This window comes from Petromyzon marinus, chromosome 9, assembly GCF_048934315.1.
Source record: "Petromyzon marinus isolate PM22_M1 ecotype Great Lakes invasive population chromosome 9, UKy_Petmar_22M1.pri1.0, whole genome shotgun sequence".
Lineage (NCBI taxonomy): Eukaryota > Metazoa > Chordata > Hyperoartia > Petromyzontiformes > Petromyzontidae > Petromyzon > Petromyzon marinus.
The window spans coordinates 817,616-840,721 of record NC_133675.1 but is presented as its reverse complement, the minus strand read 5'-3'; the positions used below and the strand labels follow the sequence as shown (position 1 = coordinate 840,721).

The 23,106-nt window shown below is 55.5% G+C and overlaps 1 protein-coding gene across 1 annotated transcript; it reads right to left on the bottom strand.

Annotated features, from left to right (window-relative positions):
* Positions 1–3,289: 3,289 nt before the first annotated feature.
* LOC142924135 (dual specificity tyrosine-phosphorylation-regulated kinase 3-like) lies at positions 3,290–16,458 on the bottom strand. Its single transcript, XM_076065780.1, has 9 exons — positions 16,227–16,458; positions 15,102–15,248; positions 13,938–14,076; positions 9,365–9,446; positions 7,433–7,605; positions 6,380–6,440; positions 5,393–5,510; positions 4,145–4,997; positions 3,290–3,295 (listed from the first exon to the last, which is right to left on the bottom strand). Exons 1-9 carry the CDS (start codon positions 16,259–16,261, stop codon positions 3,290–3,292), a joined length of 1,614 nt encoding a protein of 537 aa, XP_075921895.1. The 5' UTR covers positions 16,262–16,458.
* Positions 16,459–23,106: the final 6,648 nt, after the last annotated feature.

Below are 23,106 nucleotides of genomic sequence, written 5' to 3'. Positions count from 1 at the left end.
AAGACGCTGCTGGGCATCAGAGGACTGCCACTGCTACTGCTGCTTCCCCTGCTGCTGTGCGTTCCTGGACCTCTTGGGAGAAGGGAAGGAACATCAAAGCTCTCACCATGACTCTCTAACCACGTGGCTGCGTGTGTCCCCCATGTGTATCTCAACAGATGGGATCCGAATTGTCGCATGACGCCAGCGCAGGTGCTGGCTCATAGCTGGCTCGGGACCGTGGCCACCAGCACCACCACCAGCAAAGCCACCACCACCACTGCTGCTGCTGCTGGCAGTGTGAAGAGCTCTGGAGCTGCTGAGCCACGGTAAGCCACTACCTGCTTGTCTCGTGGTCAAGGAAGTCTATAGGGGCGTGCGGGGCCTGGGGCTAATCACAACATGTGGGCCTTCGAATCGTGGATAAATCCTCTTTCGATCTTAATTAGAATGATGCATGTGATGTCATTACTTGTGAGATATTCCGGTGCGATAGCCTACGTGTTAAACGTAAGTAATGTCTGACACTGTGACACCGAAGCGCAGGACCCCCCAAAGCATGGGGCCCGGTGTAGTTGCCCCCATACACCGTACCTGGGGAACGACTCTGCTCCTGTATGTGTGTTTAGTATCGATTTCTTTTTATTACTACGACTACGCTTATTTAGCCAGCACGAGCCTCACTCAGTCTCAAGACTCTTTTTCAGAGGGTCCTGCCAAGTTGTTTGCAGTACAGAACACATTTACTGCTACTGCTGCTGTGTGATCCGAATTGAGTGATTTGAAGATTAAATTTCCAACACTGGCGGGGATGTCCATCCAACACTTGTTGCACAGCGTGTGTGTGAGGCTTCCATTGCCAAACCCAAAGGAATGGAAGTGAAATTTTAATGTGCAATTTTATTGATGGACTTTGTGTTGTCTTGGTGTGGTCTGGGGCAGTTTTTTATTCAGTTTTTTTTTGCCTTGCCCAAGCTTGCTTTGAGTATTGAAAAACTGACAGGATTTGATTTATACAATTTGTATTTATATGCTTTATTTTTTTGTGTGACTTCCTTACACTTTGCACTCCTTTTGGTTTTGTTTTGTTGTTGTAATCTGCTCAACACCCACTCACCAATCACTCTCACGCCTGCCTACCCACCCACTCACTCTCACACCCACCCACCCACCACTCACTCTCACACGCACCCACCACTCACTCTCACACGCATATACCCACTCTCACACACACCACTCACACCGACCCACCCACCATTCACTCTCACGCCCACCCACCACTCTCACGAATCACTCACTCACACCCACTCACCACTAATTCACGACTCTCATGCCACCCACTAACCCTCACACTCACCCACACCCACCCACCACTCACTCTAACACTCTCCCACCCACCCATCCACTCTCACGCCCACCCACCACTCACTCTCACAACCCACCCACCACTCACTCTCACACCCACCCACTCTCACGCCCGCCTACTCGCTCACCACTCACTCACCACTCACACCCAGCCACCAAACACTCACCACTCACTCTCACACCCAGCCACCAAACACTCACCACTCATTCTCACACCCACCCACTCTCACCCACCCGCCACTCATCCTCACACACACTCAACACTCATTCTCACACCCACCCGGTGTTTGCGGTCGCGTGCGTATTTACCGAGCGCGTTTTACGCAGGGGGTTTACGTGGCGGCGATCGCATTAAGGGTTCGGCGTGGTGCGTAATTCTGGCGTGTGTGCAAGTAAGGCTGCGCTGCGCACTAACTCATTACCTGCGCCAGCGCTCGCGCAGCAGCCGCGCTATTTTTAGCGCGTGCACGTGGTGGGCAGCAGGTCCGGTTGTGCGTGCGCCCGCAGCCCCCGCAGCGTGAGTGGTGGTTTACGTGGGGGGTGGGAGGCAGAATAACGTGAGGCGGTGGAGAGCCAGCAACGAGCCATGTCCCACAGAGAGGATGCTGGTGCGGGGAGGCCGATGACTCGATCGGCGGCAGCCCGGCGTGAAGGAGAGGAGGTCCAAAGGGGAGAGGAGGAGGGGGGCATCAGCCCTCAAACACCATCTAGCCATTTCTAGCGTATATACGGTGCTAAGCCGCCATCTTGTGTGGGGAAGGCGCCCAACCACCAGGCGGCCACCCACCATTATTTCACGTGGAAGGCGTACAACCGCCATCTTACGTAGGAAAGGCGCACAAACGCCCTCTTAGGTAAGGAAGACGGCAAACCGCCATTGTGCGTGGGGAAGGTGCCCAACCGCCATTTACGTTGGGAAGATGGCCAACCGCCATCTTAGGTAGGGACTTTGCCCAACCACCATCTTCTGTGGGGAAGCCGCACAACCGCCATTTTACGTGGGGAAGGCGCCCAACCGCCATTATGCCCACCCTAGCTGGGCATTATGAACCCACCCTTCCTGACCATTATAACCCACCTTACCTGGCCATTATAACCCCACCCTACCTGGACATTATGAACCCAGACCCCCACACGGCACTGACGATCGAAGGCACCAAACCCCACGAAAAAAATCGTCTGCAACGTTTTTCACATACTGGTGACTTCATATATAATTATAACAATCATATTTACAATAATAATATACAAAACTACACACGTACAATGCTATTTTAACACACACCACGTGTTAGGGTTGTAGCCTGAGATAAGGGGGGCCCTGGGTAAGCTACTGGTGAGTGTGTGGTGGGGTGAGCGTGTGGTGAGTGCAGTGAGTGGCTGTGTCCAGTCCATGTCTGGCGGCCGCTCTTCAGTCGTCTTCCACAACTGGTCTCCACGATAGTGAGTGTGGTGAGTGGGTGTGTGTGTGTGGGGTGAGTGAGTGTGGGTGGCTGGGTGTGTGTGGGGTGACTGTGTGTGTGTGTGGGTGGTGCGGTGCTGCTGCTCGTGGTGGTGGTGGTGGTGGTTGGCACCGACTCCACCACCACCACCACCCCCCCGCTACTCTGCCGTGGGCTGCCCACCACACAGCAGCAGGCGGCGGAAGATCGAGGAGAGTGCCCTGCCCATATGGGCCAGACCCCTTTGCTTCTTTTTCTTCTTCTTCTCCTGCTGCTGTTGCACCTCCTCCTCCTCTTCCATCTGCTCATCCTCTTCTGTCTTCTCGTCCACTTCCATCTGCTCCTCCTCTTCTGTCTTCTCCTCCACTTCCATCTTCTCCTCTTCCTCTGTCTCATTCTCCTCCTCCGTCTGATCCTCGTTCTCCTCCTCCTCCACCTCCTCTGTCTCATCCTCATCCAGCGATGATGACAAGGATGATGATGATGGGGGCTTTTTCTCCGACTCAGCCCTGTGGAGAGAGAGGCAGCAGCACCACAGCAGCGCATCATCATAATCATCGTCATGCTGGTACTACAGCCAGAGGTCGCGATCGGTCCCCACGGCCAGAAGTGGACCTGGCCAACACAAATGAAAGCAGCTCAACCAAGTGGCTGATATCATCATCATCATCGTCACGTGCGGATTCATAGCGGCAGCCCAAATACTAAATTCATATAGATGCTTCGAGACCCATACTCATAGAGACCCATACAGACTCACAACGACCCATACTCAGAGACCCTGCACTGAGCATACAGAGGGAGTCTCACCGTAGATCCGCAGCTCCAAAGGCCTCGCTGGTGATGGGGGTGGCCTCGATGGTGGCGGGTGTGGCCTCGCTGGTGACGGTTGTGGCCTCGCTGGTGATGGGGGTGGCCTCGCTGGTGGTGGGGGTGGCCTCGCTGGTGGTGGGGGTGGCCTCGATGGTGGTGGGGGTGGCCTCGCTGGAGGCGGTTGTGGCCTCGCTGGTGGCGGTTGTGGCCTCGCTGGTGATGGGGGTGGCCTCGATGGTGGTGGGGGTGGCCTCGATGGTGGTGGGGGTGGCCTCGATGGTGGTGGGGGTGGCCTCGACGGTGGTGGGGGTGGCCTCGACGGTGGTGGGGGTGGCCTCGACGGTGGTGGGGGTGGCCTCGACGGTGGTGGGGGTGGCCTCGACGGTGGTGGGGGTGGCCTCGACGGTGGTGGGGGTGGCCTCGATGGTGGTGGGGGTGGCCTCGATGGTGGTGGGGGTGGCCTCGATGGTGGTGGGGGTGGCCTCGATGGTGGTGGGGGTGGCCTCGATGGTGGTGGGGGTGGCCTCGATGGTGATGGGGGTGGCCTCGATGCTGGTGGGGGTGGCCTCGATGGTGGTGGGGGTGGCCTCGATGGTGGTGGGGGTGGCCTCGATGGTGGTGGGGGTGGCCTCGATGGTGGTGGGGGTGGCCTCGATGGTGGTGGGGGTGGCCTCGATGGTGGTGGGGGTGACCTCGATGGTGGTGGGGGTGGCCTCGATGGTGGTGGGGGTGGCCTCGATGGTGGTGGGGCTAGCCTCGATGGTGGTGGGGGTGGCCTCGATGGTGGTGGGGGTGGCCTCGATGGTGGTGGGGGTGGCCTCGATGGTGGTGGTGGCCTCGATGGTGGTGGGGGTGGCCTCGATGGTGGTGGGGGTGGCCTCCATGGTGGTGGGGGTGGCCTTCATGGTGGTGGGGGTGGCCTCCATGGTGGTGGAGGTGGCCTCGATGGTGGTGGGGGTGGCCTCAATGGTGGTGGGGGTGGCCTCCATGGTGGTGGGGGTGGCCTCCATGGTGGTTGGGGTGGCCTCCATGGTGGTGGGGGTGGCCTCCATGGTGGTTGGGGTGGCCTCAATGGTAGTGGGGGTGGCCTCAATGGTGGTGGGGGTGGCCTCCATGGTGGTTGGGGTGGCCTCCATGGTGGTGGGGGTGGCCTCCATGGTGGTGGGGGTGGCCTCCATGGTAGTGGGGGTGGCCTCCATGGTAGTGGGGGTGGCCTCCATGGTGGTTGGGGTGGCCTCGATGGTGGTGGGAGTGGCCTCGATGGTGGTGGGGGTGGACTCGATGGTGGTGGGGGTGGCCTCGATGGTGGTGGGGGTAGCCTCGATGGTGGTGGTCTCGTTCTGGAGCCAGCCGTGACTCAGCGCCTGCTCCGGTGTCATGCGGAGTTCTGGATCCCACCTGGGGGGGCGGGGGGGATGGAGACAGGGGAGGTGAGGATTTGACGTTCCCATCTGTACGTGTGTGTGTGTAATGGACAGCGGTGGTGTTATGAACCCGGCAGAAACCCGAGTTAGATTCCTGCACACGGCCAACACCAGTGACAGCGATTATATTATCTGAACTGGTCCTAGGCCTCCCCTAGGTCGACTCAGCCTCAAATGAGTACCTAGTGTAAACATCGCCACTGGGGAGACAAAGGTGGCCGGACGTGGTGGTGCTAGCCACCCACCTCCTCTGTGTGTGCCACAGTGCCGGAGGCCTTCATAGGCGGTGCTGCTACTCGCTACTACTAACAGCACTTGCCCCTACAGTCGGCTTGAGGCTACACGGGCGGTATGTGTCTGTGTTCTTACTGCAGGCAGCTGCTAATGAAGGCCACAAGCTGAGCTCCACATCTCCGCAGCACCAAATGCAGGGGGACACTTGCCGGGAGTCGTTTCCTGGCCGGGCAGTGAGGCTGTCCGGCCTCGTCTGTAGGACAGAGACAGAGAGAGATATACATACACACGGAGAGGGAGATAGAGACAGAGAGATACACAGTGAGACAAAGAAAGAGGAAGAGAGACAGAGAGAGAGACACATACACAGACAGAGAGATGGAAAGAGAGACACACAGAGAGAGGCACGCACAGTGTCACCAACTACCCACCTACCCACCCATTCACCACCACACCGCTACCCCTACAACACTACCACCTCACCACCACCTCACCACCACACCACCTCCACTACCACCTCTACGCCACCACCAAAGCACGACCACCACCTCACCACCACACCACCACCACCTGACCACACCACCACTACCACCATACCACCACACCGCTACCCCTAGAACACCACCACACCACCACCATCACCACCACCAACGCCTCACCACCACTACCTCACCACTACCTCACCACAACCACACCACAACCACACCACCACCTCACCACCACACCACCACCACCTCACCACCACACCGCTACCCCTACAACACCACCTCACCACCACCACCACACCACCACTATCCATTGCCATACCACCACCTCACCAACACCACCACACCACCTCCACTACCCCATCTACACCACCATACCACCACCACCTCACCACCACAACCACCACCACCACCTCACCACCAACTCACCACCTCCACTACCACCTCTACACCACCACCACCACCTCACCACCACCACCTCACCACCACCACCTCACCACCACCACCACCACATCATCACCACCTCACCACCACACCGCTAGCGTTACACCACCACCACCTCACCACCACCACCTCACCACTACCTCACCAGCACTTCACCACCACCACACCACCATCACACCACCCTTCAACTCACCAAAGTATGCCGCTCTTTTGCGAGCTTTCTCCACCATTTCTTTTGGAGGCATGCCCAGGATCTGCGCAACCATTTCAAGACAGACACACAGAGGGACACACGCATGTTACACGAATGTTACACGCGTGTTACACACGGGGACCCATACAGAGACCCATAGAGATCCAGAGACTTATATAAAACCATAGGGACTCACAGAGACCCATATGGATCCACAGAGACCCATAGAGAGACCCATACGGACCGACAGAGACCCATACATAGACCCATAGAGGTCCAGAGACTCATATAAAACCATTGAGACTCAGAGGCCCACACTAAAACTGAATATTTCACCAGGGAAGGCCGCACTGAGCTACGTGGCTGTTTTTCATTGGCTGTACGACGAAAGACCTGAACGTGACATTATCGTTGTTGCTCAGCGCATCTAGCATCATGGGTGAGTAGGTGGGTGGGGGGAGGGTGAGTGGGTGGGTTAGTGGATAGGTAGGTGGGTGGGTGAGTGGGTAGGTAGGTGAGTGGGTGAATGGGTGGGTAGGTTGGTGGGTAAGTGGGTGGGTGAGTGGGTGAATGGGTGAGTGGATGGGTGAGTGGGTGAGTGGATGGGTGGATAGGTCGGTGGGTGTGTAGGTGGGTGGGTTACTGGGTGGGTAGGTGGGTGAGTCAGTGAGTAGGTGGGTGGGTGAGGGGGTAGGTGGGTGGGTGAGGGGGTAGGTGGGTGGGTGAGGGGGTGGGCGAGTGGGTGGGTAGGTGGATGAGTGAGTGGGTGGGTAGGTGGGTGAGTGGGTGGTTACGTGGGTGTGTAGGTAGGTGGGTGGCTGGGTAAGTAGGTGGGTGAGTGGGCAGGTAAGTAGGTAGATGGGTGGGTGGGTAAATGTGTAGGTGAGTGAGAGGATGCGTAGGTAGGTGGGTGGGTAGGTGAGTGGGTGGGTGGTTGGGTGGCTGGTTGGGTGACTGGCTGACAGGGTTGGGTGACTGAGTGACTGGCTGGGTGACTGGCTGGCTGTGGGCCAGGTCGTTGCTCGAGGCCCCCCAGGGAGGCTCCCCAGTCACCTCGATGCAGCATGCCAGGTGGTCGTCGCGGCTGAACGAGAGGAAGAGTTCCCTGTCGGTGGCCAGCTTGGCGACGGTGCAGCCCAGCGACCATGTGTCCACAGCGCAGGTCGCCGGGTAGCCGAGAAGCACCTCGGGGGCCACGTAGGCGAGGGTTCCTCCCACGTGCGAGGCTGTGCAGACGACAACAGCAGCGATGATGATGAAGATTGTAGACTAGGTACGTGTGTGTAGGTGAGTGGGTGGGTTGGGTGGCTGGGTTGGGTGGCTGGGTTGGGTGGCTGGGTTTGGTGGCTGGGGCGGTGGCTGGGTGGGTGGGGGGTGGATGGTTGGGCGGGTGAGTGGGTGGATGGCTGGCTGGGTGGATGGGTGAGTGGGTGGATGGCTGGGTGGGTGGATGGATAGATGGATGGGTGAGTGGGTGGGCAGGTGGGTGAGTGGGTGGGTGGGTGGATTCATGGGTGGGTGACTGGATGGGCAGGTCAGTGGGTGAGTGGGTAGGTGGCTGGATGGGTCGGTGGCTGGATGGGTCGGTGGGTGGGTGGGTGCATAGATGGATGGGTGGGTGGGTCAGTGGCTGGGCGGGTGGGTGGATGGCTGGGTGGGTGAGTGGGTGAGTGGGTGGGTGAGTGGGTGGGTGAGTGGGTGGATATCCGGCTGGGTGGGTGGATGGGTGGGTGGGTGGCTTGATGGCTGGGTGGGTAAATGGCTGGGTGGGTGGGTATATAGATGGATGGGTGGTTGAGTGGGTGGATGGGTGTATGGGTGGATGGGTGTGTGGGTGGGTCGCTGGATGGGGGGGGACGGTGGGTGGGTGGGTGGATGGGTGGGTGGATGGGCGGATGGGTGGGTGGATGGGCGGGTGGGTGAGTGGGTGGGTGGGTAATTGGGTGGATGGCTGGCTGGCTGGCTGGGTGAGTGGGTGGGTGGGTGAGTGGGTGGATGGCTGGCTGGGTGGATGGGTGAGTAGGTCGCTGGATGGCTGAGTGGGTGGGTGGATGGCCGGGTGGGTGGTTGGGTGAGTGGGTGGCTGGATGGCTGGGTGGAGGGGTGGATGGGTGGGTAGATGGATGGCTGGGTGGGTGGGTGGATGGCTGGGTGGGTGGATGTATGGATAGATGGATGGGTGGGTGGGTGGGTGAGTGGGTGGGTGGGTGAGTAGGTGGGTGGGTGAGTGGGTGGGTGGGTGAGTGGGTGGCTGGGTAGCTGAATCAGTGGGTGGGTGGGTGAGTGGGTGGATGGCTCTCTGGGTGGGTGCGTGGATCGCTCGGTGAGTGGGCAGGTGAGTTGGTGGCTGGATGGCTGGGTGGGTGGGTGTCTGGATGACTGGGTGGGTGGATGGGTGGGTGAATGGCTGTGTGGGTGGGTGCATGGATGGATAGATGGATGGATAGATGGATGGGTGGGTGGGAGAGTGGGTGGGTGGGTGGGTGGATGGGTCGGTGGGTTGATGGGTTGATGGGTTGATGGGTGGATGGGTGAATGGATGTGTGGGTGGGTGGGTGAGCGGGTGGGTGGATGGGCTAGTGGGTGGATGGGTGGGTGGGTGGATGGGTGGTGGGTGAGTGGGTGGCTGGATGGCTGGGTGGGTAGATGGATGGGTGGATGGCTGGGTGGGTAGGTAGGTGCATGGATGGATATATGGATGGGTGGGTGAGTGGGTGGGTGGATGGGTCAGTGGCTGGGTGGATGAATGGGTAGGTGGGTGGATGGGTGGGTGAATGGGTGGGTGGATGGATGGGTGGGTGGATGGGTCAGTGGGTGGGTGGATGGGTGGGTGGATTGATGGGGGGGTCGGTGGGTGGCTTGATGGGTGGGGGAATGGATGGGTTGATGGCGAATGGATGTGTAGGTCGGTGGATGGGTGGGTAGATGGGTGTGTGGGGGTGTCAGTGGGTGGATAGGTGGGTGTGTGTGGGTGTCTCCACTCACTTTTGCCATCCACAAAGAAGCTTGAGGCGAAGTTCCTGACCCTGACGATGCCATCCGCGATGTTCGCCAACAGAACGTTGCTCTGGACGGGGAGTGAGCCGCAGGGAGGGAATTCACACCCAGCATGGTCAAGGCGGTGAGCGTCGTTTACGACCGAGCGTCTGTGCAGGGGGACTGCCTCCGCTCACAGACGTTCAACTTACGAAGTTTCAGAGATATGTGCAAAAAAAACAGTGACATCTACATCTGCAGAACGTGAAGAACCTGTGGCATCTACATCAACAGAACATGAACAACCTGTGGCACCTACAGAACGGGAAGAACCAGTGGGATCTACAGAGCATGAAGAACCAGTGACATCTTCATCTACATAACGTGACGGAACAGTGGCATCTATATTTACAGAACGTGAGGAACCAGTGGCATCTACATCTACAGAACGTGAAGAACCAGTGGTATCTACATCTGCAGAACGTGAAGAGCCAGTGGCATCTACATCTGCAGAACGTGAAGAACCAGTGGCATCTACATCCGCAGAACATGAGGAACTATTTGCATCTACATCTACATCTGCAGAACATGAAGAACGAGTGGCATCTACATCTGCAGAACGTGAAGAACGAGTGACATCTGCATCTGCAGAACGTAAAAACCAGTGGCATCTACATCTACAGGACGTGAAATACCAGTGCCATCTACATCTACAGGACGTTAAGACATAGTGGCATCTACATTTGCAGAACGTGAAGAACCAGTGGTATCTACATCTGCAGAACATGAAGAACACCAGTGACATCTACATCTGCAGAACATGAATAATCAGTGGCATTTACATCTGCACAGCGAGCACCAGCGCCCCAGCGTGTACAACAACCGCCATTCGCCACTAAGTGGCGGTGACGTCACCACGACGCTTGTGCCAGGCCATGTGCACCTTGAGGCTACGTGAAGTGTCGAACGCCCGCTGGCAGGAGGTCACGGGGCAGACCCAAGTGCCACGGGTCGACTGACTCAGATGACTGGCTGATGCACCACCTGTGCCCCCTACTGTGCCAACCTTCTGTGCTTTAGCCACCCGGTGCTCAGCTCGTTGTTGTGAGCGTCGCCCCTCCATCCTCCGTTGTTGTTGGAGGGCAACTGCCTCCAACTGCCCAGCAGCGTCCTTCACGAGCCTCCTCCACAGAGGCCGATCTTGACACCACTGGTACCAGTCATCGGCAAGTCCACTTAGCTCCACGTCCTTCTGTGCCACATCACTCCATCTCTTCTCTAGCCCGTGCCGTGCCCATTTAGCTCCCTCGATCCGGCCGAACAAAAGCTGTTTCGGCATGCGGTGGCTGGGCATGCAGGCTACATGACCCAGCCAACGCAGCCTTGCCTGCCGGAGGAGCTCACCGATGGAACCGTGCCCAGATCTTTCAAAGATTTGTGAGCTCCTCACACAATCCAGCAGGTTAAACCCAGGATGGATCGTAGGCAGGCTAGCCTATATGTTTCTAACCCGCAAAGATGTTCCATTAGGGGGGTCCACGTTTCGCAAGCGTAGAGAAGGGAGGGAATAACCGTGGCCGAGAAGACCTGAAGCTTAGTGCGGAGCGACAGACCAGGTAGCTTCCACACAGCGTTACGCAACCGATGAAAAGATATTGCCACTCGACTGATTCGGAGTGAGACTTCTGCTGTTAAACTGGAGCCGGTCATAAGCGCACTGCCCAGGTATGGGAAACTCTCCACTCTCTCCACAACTGCCCAATCACCGATTGAGAGTTGTGGGGGTGGAGTGTCCAATGGTACAAAATACCCAGGCAGGTGCTTAGTTTTGGTGGGGCTGATGGTAAGGCCCCATCTCTTAGTGGCACGCTCCAGTCTCAGCAGCAGCGTCTCCAACTCCTCCTCTGAATGAGCAGCTAATACCAAATCATCGGCATACATAACGTGGTTGAGCAATAGGGAGCCATCCCTTGACCGCACCCGGGCATCGATCAGCCCCTCATTATATCTGTACCAAATGGAGATTCCCCCGGTACAGCTATTGAAGGCTTAACGAACTATGTAGTCAAAATTGATGTTAAATAATGTGGGAGCCAGAGGACATCCCTGTCGCACCCCAAGGTGTACAGGTAATGGCTCTGACGCCCGGCCACGTAGTTTTACCCGGGCCGGCTCACCATCATGAAGGTCCTTAATGATCGTGAGCAGAGGGTCAGGGACTCCAAAAGCACGAAGAACAAGGTCAATAAAGCAGAGATGTAGGTCTTGTTGGAATTCCCTACACCTCTGCTGTAGCAGACGGACAGAAAATATGGCATCTGTGCAGGACCGCCCTTTCCTGAAACCACATTGGGGCTCCGCAAGCCTCTCCTCAGCGTGCCTGGCAAGGCGATGTTGAATAATCCTTGCCAGGACCTTTCCCGGCACACTGAGGAGTGAGATGCTCCTGTAGTTGTTACAGTTTTTGCGGTCCCTCTTCTGCCAATCCTACAGAACCCATCCAGTGGTCCAGACTGTTGTTATGATGTCATATAGGGCAGTCTGTGCACAAACGCCACCCTCCCTCAGCATTTCGCTTGGGAGATCATCTCTACCCGGTGCCTTTCCTGGTCTCAGACTCAGGATCACCTTCAGTACTTCCTCAACAGATGGCACCTCAGCCAGCCACTCACAGGGGGTGACTTCTTCCAATATTTGAGGCACTGCAGCCTCAGCAGGATCATCCCCACTTCGTGCCACGATGTTTTCCTGGCTGATGGATTTCCCCTCCCCCAGGACCTCACAGAAATGCTCAGCAAATCTGCAAACCTGTTCCTGGGGGTCAGAGATTGGATCACCGTTTTTTCCCCTAATGATGGTAATAGGTGTGGCGCTGCAGGTTACTTTTTTGATGGAGTTAAATAGAGATTTGTGATCGCGGGCCACTGAGGCAGACTCCATCTCCTCAGCAACCTGCGACCACCACCCATCATTGCAGCGCCTCACGGCTCTCCGAACCTCCGAGCGAAGGCTGTGGTAAGCCTCCTCATTCTCTGACGTGGGATTCTGTATCCGATGACAGTGGGCCTGTCGCTTTTTCTCAACCAACCTCAACACCTCCTCTGTCAGCCAGGGTCTCTGGGGAGGTCTGGACCACGTACCCAAAGCAGCCATTGCAGCTGCATGAGTCACAGTCCTAAACCTCGCCCATTTACCCTCGACATCAGGAGGAGTGGGGGACAATGCCAACCCCAGCCGCAAGCAATGATGAAATTCTCACTTGCAACTTTCATCAGATAACTGAGACCAGGCCACTTTAGGTTGGAATGGGGTCCTGGGTGTACACCCACCACCGGAGTGGAAGAATGGCAGGTGCATCTTACAGATGACTAGTCGATGGTCAGAGGGCAGATCAGCTCCACGGTAGGTCCTGGTGTCAAGGACATGGGCTCGCATCCGCTGGTCCGTCACTATGTAGTCCAGCAGATGTTCTTGCTTGGACCCGGCATGCATCCATGATGTTGTGTGGATGCGCCGATGCCGGAACAGCGTGTTTGTAATTACAAGCCCATGGGCTGCACAAAAATCTAGCAGCCTCCTACCGTTGTTATTGAGCTGATCTGGCCCATGCCCTCCAATCACTCCAGACCAGGTGCCAGCATCATGACCAACTCGGGTATTGAAGTCACCCAACAAGATGACTCTATCCTGAGGGGCCACTTTAGCCAGCACCTGTGGCACGAGGTCATAGAAGGCATCTGACTCATCGGCTTTGCTGCATCCCTCCACGGATGTTCGTCTTCGGAGGGGGCATAAATAACCACGAACACCACTCCTCTCCTCCGGTTGATGGGAAGGCGAGCCCAAAGTAGCCTGGGGCTTACAGCTTCCCACACCTCACCGCCACGCTCCCACGCCCCCTTCATTCTTTTGTTCAAAAGAAGAGCCACATCCTGTTGTTTGGCAGTCTGTTGCCCCGAGTAGAGGACTGTCCACCCCTCATGGTGGCAGGAGCCAGAACCGGTCCACCGGACCTCCTGAATGCCACAGAGATCCAGGCGGTACCGGTCCAGCTCCCGACAGAGGAGTGGCAGCTTCTCCTCCGCAGTGAGCGTTCGAACATTCCACGTGGCCACACGAAGTGGCTTTTCATTGTTTCTGGAGGAGCCCCGAGTGTAGAGATTCAATCTCCTGGCTCCGCCAATTGGAGTTTGGCCAGGAGACGTCATAAATGCCTGTCCCCCCGGGGCCTCCGGCACAAGCTTATTAGTTACATATTTCAGTCGTGGTTTAGTGGTAAAATTTTGAAGGTGGAGGGGTTACCAGCCCCTCGCACCCATCCAGAGCCCCCCGTTTAGCCACTGTGGTGGTCACAGACGCCATGAGGGGAGTAGCCAATCGGAATTGGCCCTCCCCCCACAGCACTGTCCACGACAGAGTTGCCCATCCGGCACTGCGAGGAGTTAGCGGGTTGTTTTGCCGTGTACTCACCCACACACACAGACACACCCACACACAGACACCCACACACTCACACACAGACACCCACACACACAGACACCCATACACACAGACACCATTACACAGCATGCACTCCACTCACGGGCTTGATGTCACCGTGTACGATGCCCCGGGACTTGGTGTGGGCCAGGAAGTGGAGGATGGCCCTAGTGTACGACCTCACCGCATCCTCGTGACTTTGCCACAGCGTCATCTGTCTGAGCACGCAATGGAGTTTCGCCCTGCCACGCGGAGAGACAGCGACCATGTCAGTCACGTCAGCGACGACGTCAGCGACGACGTCAGCGACGACGTCAGTGACATCAGCGGTTAGCGTGCTGCGCTGCGAACCTGGCGAACTGGGCTCGGTTCCCGCTCATGGCCAACACCCGCTGACGATTATCTGAACCGGTCCTGGGTCTACCCTAGGTCGACTCAGCCTCAAATGAGTACCTGGTGCGATGTGTAAACATCGCCACTGGGGAGACAAAGGCGGCCGCGCGTGGTGTTGGCCACCCACCCCCTCGTGTGCCGTGCCGGCCTTTAAAGGTGCTCGCTAACAGCACTTGCCACTACAGTCTGTTAAGGCTATATGGGGGATCTTTGATCTTTGTGTGCGTATGTTGAAATTCATTCACACCGTACGTAGCCAAGCATGCTAATGTGTGGGTCTCTATGGGTGTCTGTGTGGGTGTCTCTGTGGGTCTCTATGGGTCTCTGTGGGTCTGGGGGTCTGTGGGTCTCTGTGTGTGAATGTATGCAGAACTTCTTTTGCACCATACATAGCCAACCGTACTAATGTATGGGTATGGGTGTCTCTATGGGTCTGTATGGGTGGTGGTGTTGTGGTGGTGGTGTTTGGTGGTGGTGGTGTTTGGTGGTGGTGTTTGGTGGTGGTGGGTGCTGGTGGGTGATGGTGGATGGGTGGTGGGTGGGTGGTTATGGTGGGTGGTTGGGTGAGGGGTTGTGCTGGTGATGGTGGGTGGTTGAGTGGGTGGTGTGGTGGTGATGGTGGGTGGGTGGTGGAGGGTGAGTGGGTGAGTGGTGTGGTGGTGAGTGAGTGAGTGGGTAAGTGGTGGTGGTGAGTGAGTGGGTGAGTGGTGGTGGTGGTGGGTGAGTGGTGGTGGTGGTGATGGTGAGTTAGTCGGTGGTGGTGGTGAGTGAGTGGGTGGTGGGTGAGTGAGTGAACGAGTGAGTGGGTGAGTGAATGTTGGTGGTGAGTTAATGAGTGAGTGAGTGGTGGTAGTGGTGCTGGTGGTGTGCGTACTTCAACAGCTCCATGACAAGGCATTTGTGGCCTCGAAAGTAGAAAGTCTCCAGGACCCTGACTACGTTGTAGTCCACGTTGCTACGGTCGCTCTGGAGCTCCATGGACATTAGCAGCTCCGTTCTCTGGTGCTTTTCTTCCCTGGAGCTGCGAGCGAGTGAGCAAGTTCACAGAACGAGAGAGAGAAAGAAAGAGAGACAGATAGAGAGAAAGAGACATAAAGAAACAGAGATCAAGACAGAGAAAGACAGAGAGAGACAGACAGAGACAGAGAGTTTAGACTTTAATATATAGTGGGTCTGTGTGTGGAACACTGAGTAGTAGTAGTGGGTCTGTGTGGAACACTGAGTAGTAATAGTGGGTCTGTGTGTGGAACACTGAGTAGTAGTAGTGGGTCTGTGTGTGTAACACTGAGTAGTAGTAATGGGTCTGTGTGTGTAACACTGAGTAGTAGTAGTAGTGGGTCTGTGTGTGTAACACTGAGTAGTAGTAGTGGGTCTGTGTGTGTAACAGTGAGTAGTAGTAATGTGTCTGTGTGTGTAACACTGAGTAGTAGTAGTGGGTCTATGTGTGTAACACTGATTAGTAGTAGTGGGTCTGTGTCTGTAACACTGAGTAGTAGTAATGGGTAATGCGTAGTTGGTCTGTCGCTATCAATATTATCCACAATAGAGGTGAGTTTGGGTTATATGACGTAAATATAAATGTTGTGTCATTAAACCCGCCACACTGACACACGCCCAATTGGTTGAGGTGGTTTGTCACCTAAACACAAAACGCTTGGCCAGCTCGTTACTTGCTCAGCACTTAACCGGTTGTTGTGTTGGAAAGTGTCAAAGTCAATTGTCAGTGTTGTGGTGGGGTTCGTCTCCAACACACAACCAGTGGTGGCGGTGGTGGTGAGGGTGGTGGGGAGGTGGTGGTGGGGTGGGAGTGTCGCTGTGGAGGTGGTGGTGGGGAGGTGGTGGTTGAGCGATGGAGATTCAAGTAAAGGATGTTCAGTCATTGTTTGTTGTTGTGGTTCACAGCCAGCAGCAGTCCCATAGTGTGTCTTTGTTTATTGTTCTTGTTATTGGTGGTGTTATTGTTGTTGTTGACTGCACTGCTGCGCCAGGGCCCACTCACGTGGAGGGCGAGGCGAGGATCTTGAGAGCCACCATCGTCCGAGTCTTGTGGTCCAGACACCTCACCACCACGCTCTGCCCACCCTGCCCAATCTTCCTGTCCAGCTGGAAGCGGTAGTAGAAGTGCTCGTTCTGGACCTGCAGGGGTCACGGGAGGTCAGGGTGGGGGTCACGAGGAGGTCACATGTAGCCAACAGTGCTAATCTGTGGGTCACTGTGGGTGTCTGTGGGTGTCTCTGTGTGTCTCTATGTGTCTGGGTGTCTCTGTATGTGTGTATGTTGAACTTCTTTCGCACTGTACGTAGCCAACCGTGCTAATCTGTGGTGCTTTATGGGTATCAGTGTCTCTGTGTGGGCCTTCATGATAGTGAACAGGCCCGGGTAAAACTACGTGGCCGGGAGTCAGAGCCATTCCCTGTACACCTTGGGGTGTGACAGGGATGTCCTCTGGCTCCCACATTATTTAACATCTATTTTGACCACGTAGTTCGTGAAGCCTTCAATAGCTGTACCGGGGGAATCTCCATTTGGTACAGATATAATGGGAGGCTGATCGATGCCCGGGTGCGGTCAACGGATGGCTCCCTATTGCTCAACCACGTTATGTATGCCGATGATTTGGTAATAGCTGCTCATTCAGAGGAGGAGTTGGAGACGCTGCTGCTGAGACTGGAGTGTGCCACTAAGAGATGGGGCCTTACCATCAGCCCCACCAAAACTAAGCACCTGCCTGGGTATTTTGTACCATCGGATACTCCACCCCCACAACTCCCAATCGGTGATGGGGCAATTGTGGAGAGAGTGGAGAGTTTCCCATACCTGGGCAGTGTGCTTATGACCAGCTACAGTTTAACAGCAGAGGTCTCACTCAGAATCAGTCGGGCGGCAATATATTTTCATCGGTTGTGTAACGCTGTGTGGAAGCTACCTGGTCTGTCGCTCCGCACTAAGCTTCAGGTCTTCTCGGCCACGGTCATTCCCTCCCTTCTCTACACTTGCGAAACGTGGACCCCCCAAATGGAACATCTTCGCCGGTTAGAAACATTTAGGCTAGCCTGCCTACGATCCATCATGGGTTTAACCAGGCTGGATTGTGTGAGGAGCTCACAAATCTTTGAAAGATCTGGGCAAGGTACCATCGGTGAGCTCCTCTGGCAGGCAAGGCTGCGTTGGATGGGTCATGTAGCCCGCATGCCCAGCCAACGCATGCCGAAACAGATTTTATTCGGCCGGATCAAGGGGGCTAAACGGGCGCAGCACGGGCTAGAGAAGAGATGGAGTGATGTGGTACAGGAGGATGCGGTGTCAAGATCAGCCTCTGTGGAGGAGGCTCGTGAAGGACGCTACTGGGAAGTTGGAGGCAGCCGCCCTCCAACAACAACGGAGGGCGGAGGAGCGACGGTCACAACAATGAGCGGAGCGCCGGGTGGCTAAAGCACAGCAGGATGGCACAGTAGGGGGCACAGGTGGTGCATCAGCCAGTCATCTCAGACAGTCGTCCCGTGGCACCTGGGTCTACCCCGTGACCTCCTGGCAGCGGGCGTTCAACACTTCACGTGGCCTCAAGGTGCACCTGGCCTGGCACAAGCGTTGTGGTGACGTCACCGCCACTTAGTGGCGAATGGCGGTTGTTGTTGTTGTGTCTGTGTCTTTGTGTGTGTCTGTGAGTCTCACAAGCATGTAGTTGTTGTCGTCGTCGTCAAATTCTCCGTTCTTCACTCCCCCTCGTGAGCTTCCTTCCCCGTCCAGAGTGAAGAACCAAACTTCCTGCATGGTGGCCAGCTCCAGCTTCTGGCGCTCAGTCAAGTGAGGCTTGAAGAGACTCAGGATCGCTGCACACGTGACAACAATAACAACTTAAACTATAAACTAATTTTATTTACGCACACACCGGGTTAAACCCCCCACCGAAGTGACTGGTATCATCATCCTAATCGTCGTCATCATCGTCATCATCATTATCATCATTGTCATCATCGTCGTCGTCATCATTATCATTGTCATCATCGTCGTCATCGTCATCATCGTCGTCATCGTCATCATCATCGTCGTCATCTTCATTATCATCATCGTCATCATCATCGTTGTCATCGTCGTCATCATCGTCATCATCATCGTCGTCATCATCATCGTCGTCATCATCATCATCATCGTCAACATCGTCATCAACGTCATCGTCGTCGTCATCATCACCGTCATCATCATTGTCACCATCGTCGTCATCACCATGTGGGAGCCATTTGCTCTAAGTGCACGTTGATACAGACTTATAGAGACTCATAGAGAACCACAGAGATCCTCAGAGACCCACAAAGAACCATACTCATATAGAACCATAGAGACCCAAGGAGACCCATAGAGCCCCACAGAGATGCACAGAGACCCTCATAGACCCACAGAGACCCATACTCATATAGAACCAGAGACTCACAGAGACCCACTCATATAGACCATAGAGCCCCACAGAGATGCATAGAGACCCTCATAGACCCATACTCATATAGAACCAGAGACCCACAGAGACCCATATTCATATAGAACCATGGAGACCCACAGAGACTCACACAGAACCATACTCATATAGAACCATAGAGACCCAAGGATACCCATAGAGCTCCACAGAGACGCAGAGACCCTCAGAGACCCACTGAGACCCATATTCATATAGAACTAGAGACCCACAGAGACCCATACTTATATAGAACCATAGAGCCCCACAGAGACGCACAGAGACCCTCATAGACCCACAGAGACCCATACTCATATAGAACCATAGAGACCCACAGAGACTGCCACTCATATAGAACCAGAGACCCACAAAGACCTATACTCATATAGAACCATATAGACCCACAGAGACCGATACTCAGAGACCCACGGAGCGGTACAGGGTGCGTGTACGATTGATGAACTTCGTTCGCACTGCACGTAGCTAACCGTGCTAAGGTATGGGTCTCTGTGGGTGTCTATGGGTGTCTCTGTGGATCTATGGTTCTTTGTGGGGTGTATCTGTGTGTTTATGGGTCTCTATGGGTGTCTCTATGTGTCTTTGGAGTCTCTTTGGGTATCTCTGTGTGTCTATGGGTCTCTATGGGTGTCTCTATGTGTCTATGGGTATATCTGTGAGTCTCTATGTGTCTATAGGTGTCTCTGTGGGTCTAAGGGTCTCTATGGGTGTCTCTGTGGGTGGCTGGGTGTCTGTGGGTCTCTATGTGTGTCTCTGTGGGTCTCCGTGGTGGTCACTGCGTGGATTTGTTCCCCTTCACATTTTGAGGAATCACCATCGTCACGCTTTTATCAAAGTGTTTTTTTGCTGCTGCTGTGCATTTCCAGGCGATGACAATGATGATGATTTGATGATATCAGGCCACTTGGTTGAGCTGCTGCTATTTGAGCTGCTATCATTCTTAGACTTTGATGATTTTCCTGCTCATCTCTCTCTCTCTCTAACCTTTGGGTGATTTGCTGCGGATTAATCCGGTGCCGGAGGTGAACGCGCTCCACGTGGTGATAGACGGAGGCTGCCTCCCACTCGGTCCAGCTCGACTTGTCTACACACACACATAAACACACACACGTACAAAGACAAAGATCCCCCGTATAGCTTGTAACAGACTGTTGGGGAAAGTGCTTATAGCGAGCCCCTATGAAGCCCAGCATGGCACACGAGGGGGTAGGTGGGCAGCACCATGCCCGGCCGCCTTTGTCTCCACAGTGGCGATGTTTACACACCACACCAGGTACTCATTTGAGGCTGAGTCGACCTACGGGAGGCCCAGGACCGGTTCAAATAATCGTCACTGGTGTTGGCCATAAGCGGGAATCGAACCCGGGTTGCCAGGTTCGTGGCAGTGCGCAAACTGCTACACTACCGCTCCCCACATACACATAAATAAAAAATAAAGATCCCCCATATAGCCTTAACAGACTGTAGGGGGCAAGTGCTGTTAGCGAGCACCTATGAAGGCCGGAACGGTACACGAGGGGGTGGGTGGCCAGCACCACGCCCGACCGCCTTTTTCTCCCTAGTGGCGATGTTTACACACCGCACCAGGTACTCATTTGAGGCTGAGTCGACCTAGGGGAGGCCCGGACCGGTTCAGATAATCGTCACTGGTGTCGGCCGTGAGCGGGAATCGAACCCGGGTCGCCAGGTTCATAGCGCAGCGCGCAAACCGCTACACTATCGCTACACACATACACACACACATAGACAAAGGTGCAGTAGACTCGTCAACACACACACACAAAGACAACGGTCCCCTTGAGGCTGTAACAAAACTGTGTTCAAAGGTGTGGGTGTTTGTAAGTGTGGGTGTTCATGAGTGTGGGTGGTGTTCGTAATTGTGGGTGTTCGTAGGTGGGTAGTGTTCGTAAGTGTGGATCTTTGTAAGTGTGGGTGGTGTTCGTAAGTGTGGGTGTTCGTAGGTGGGTAGTGTTCGCAAGTGTGGATCTTTGTAAGTATGGGTGGTGTTCGTAAGTGTGGGTGTTCATAGGTGTGGGTGGTGTTCGTAAGTGAGGATGTTCGTCAGTGAGGGTGTTCGTCAGTGAGAGTGTTGGTGTGGTGTTTGTGAGGGTGTTCATCAGTGTGGGTGGTGTTTTGTAAGTCCTGGTGTGGTTCATATGTCGACCAAAAGGGGTCACGCATACCATGGCGCTAATTCTGAGAGTAGCGTTGTTGTGCTCCGTAATTATCTCGGTGTCTCTGCGTGGAGAGTGGATGGGGGGGGGACGGAGGAGAGAGTCAGTGGAGGGCGAGGTCACCGCGATCACAAGTGGACTCACATCGTCAACACGGACTCACACATTCATCACAAACTCACATCCTCACCACGAACCCGCATCCTCACTACGGACTCACACCCTCACCAATAACCCACAATACAAACCCCATTCACCAAGAACCCACAACACGGATCCACACACTCACGACGAACCCACAACACGAACCCACACACTCACCACGAACCCGCAACACGGACCCACACACTTCCCACGAACCCACAACACGGACCCATACACTTACCACGAACCCACAACACGGACCCTTACACTCACCAAGAACCCACAACACAGACAAACACACTCTTACCACGAACCCGCAATACGGACCCACACTCTCACCACGAACCCACAATACAAACCCACAATACAAACCCACACTCACCAAGAACCCACAATACGGATCCACACACTCACCACGAACCCGCAACACGGACCCACACACTCACCACGAACCCACAACACGGACCCACACACTCACCATGAACCCACAACACGGACCCACACACTCACCACGAACCCACAACACGGACCCACACACTCACCACGAACCCACAACACGGACCCACACACTCACCACGAACCCACAACATGGACCCACACACTCACGACGAACCCACAACACAGACCAACACACTCACCAGGAACCCGCAATACGGACCCACACTCTTACCACGAACCCACAACACGGACCCACACACTCACCACGAACCCACAACACGGACCCACACTCTCACCACGAACCCACAATACAAACCCACACTCACCAAGAACCCACAACACGGACCCACACACTCACCAAAAACCCACAACACAGACCAATACATTCACCACGAACCCGCAACACGGACACACACACTCACCACGAACCCACAACACGGACCCACACACTCACCACGAACTCACAACATGGACCCACACACTTCCCACGAACCCACAACACGGACCCACACACTCAACACGAACCCACAACACGGACCCACACACTCACCACGAACCCACAACACGGACCCACGCACTCACCACGAACCCACAACACGGACCCACACACTCACCACGAACCCAGAACACAGACCAACACGCTCACCAGGAACCCGCAATACGGACCCACACTCTTCCCACGAACCCACAACACGGACCCACGCACTCACCACGAACCCACAACACAGACCAACATACTCACCACGAACCTGCAACATGGGCCCACACACTCACCACGAACCCACAACACGGACTCATACACTCACCACGAACCCACAACACGGACCCACACACTCACCACGAGCCCACAACACGGACCCACACACTCACGACGAACCCACAACACGGACCCACACACTCACCACGAACCCGCAACACGGACCCACACACTTCCCACGAACCCACAACACGGACCCACACACTCACCACGAACCCACAACACGAACCCACACACTTACCACGAACCCACAACACGGACCCTTACACTCACCAAGAACCCACAACACAGACAAACACACTCTTACCACGAACCCGCAATACGGACCCACACTCTCACCACGAACCCACAATACAAACCCACAATACAAACCCACACTCACCAAGAACCCACAATACGGATCCACACACTCACCAAGAACCCACAACACAGACCAATACATTCACCACGAACCCGCAACACGGACCCACACACTCACCACGAACCCACAACACGGACCCACACACTCACCATGAACCCACAACACGGACCCACACACTCACCACGAACCCACAACACGGACCCACACACTCACCACGAACCCACAACACGGACCCACACACTCACCACGAACCCACAACATGGACCCACACACTCACCACGAACCCACAACACAGAACAACACACTCACCAGGAACCCGCAATACGGACCCACACTCTTACCATGAACCCACAACACGGACCCACACACTCACCACGAACCCACAACACGGACCCACACTCTCACCACGAACCCACAATACAAACCCACACTCACCAAGAACCCACAACACGGACCCACACACTCACCAAAAACCCACAACACAGACCAAAACATTCACCACGAACCCGCAACACGGACACACACACTCACCACGAACCC

Coding starts and splice junctions, on each gene's coding strand:
- LOC142924135 (XM_076065780.1), bottom strand. CDS start 16,261: ATGGTGGCTCTCAAGATCCTCGCCTCGCCCTCCAC. Junction 9,447..13,937: donor TACACGGTGACATCAAGCCC/GTGAGTGGAGTG, acceptor CTCCCCGTCCAG/AGCAACGTTCTGTTGGCGAA. Junction 5,511..6,379: donor CAAAAGAGCGGCATACTTTG/GTGAGTTGAAGG, acceptor TCTGTCCTACAG/ACGAGGCCGGACAGCCTCAC.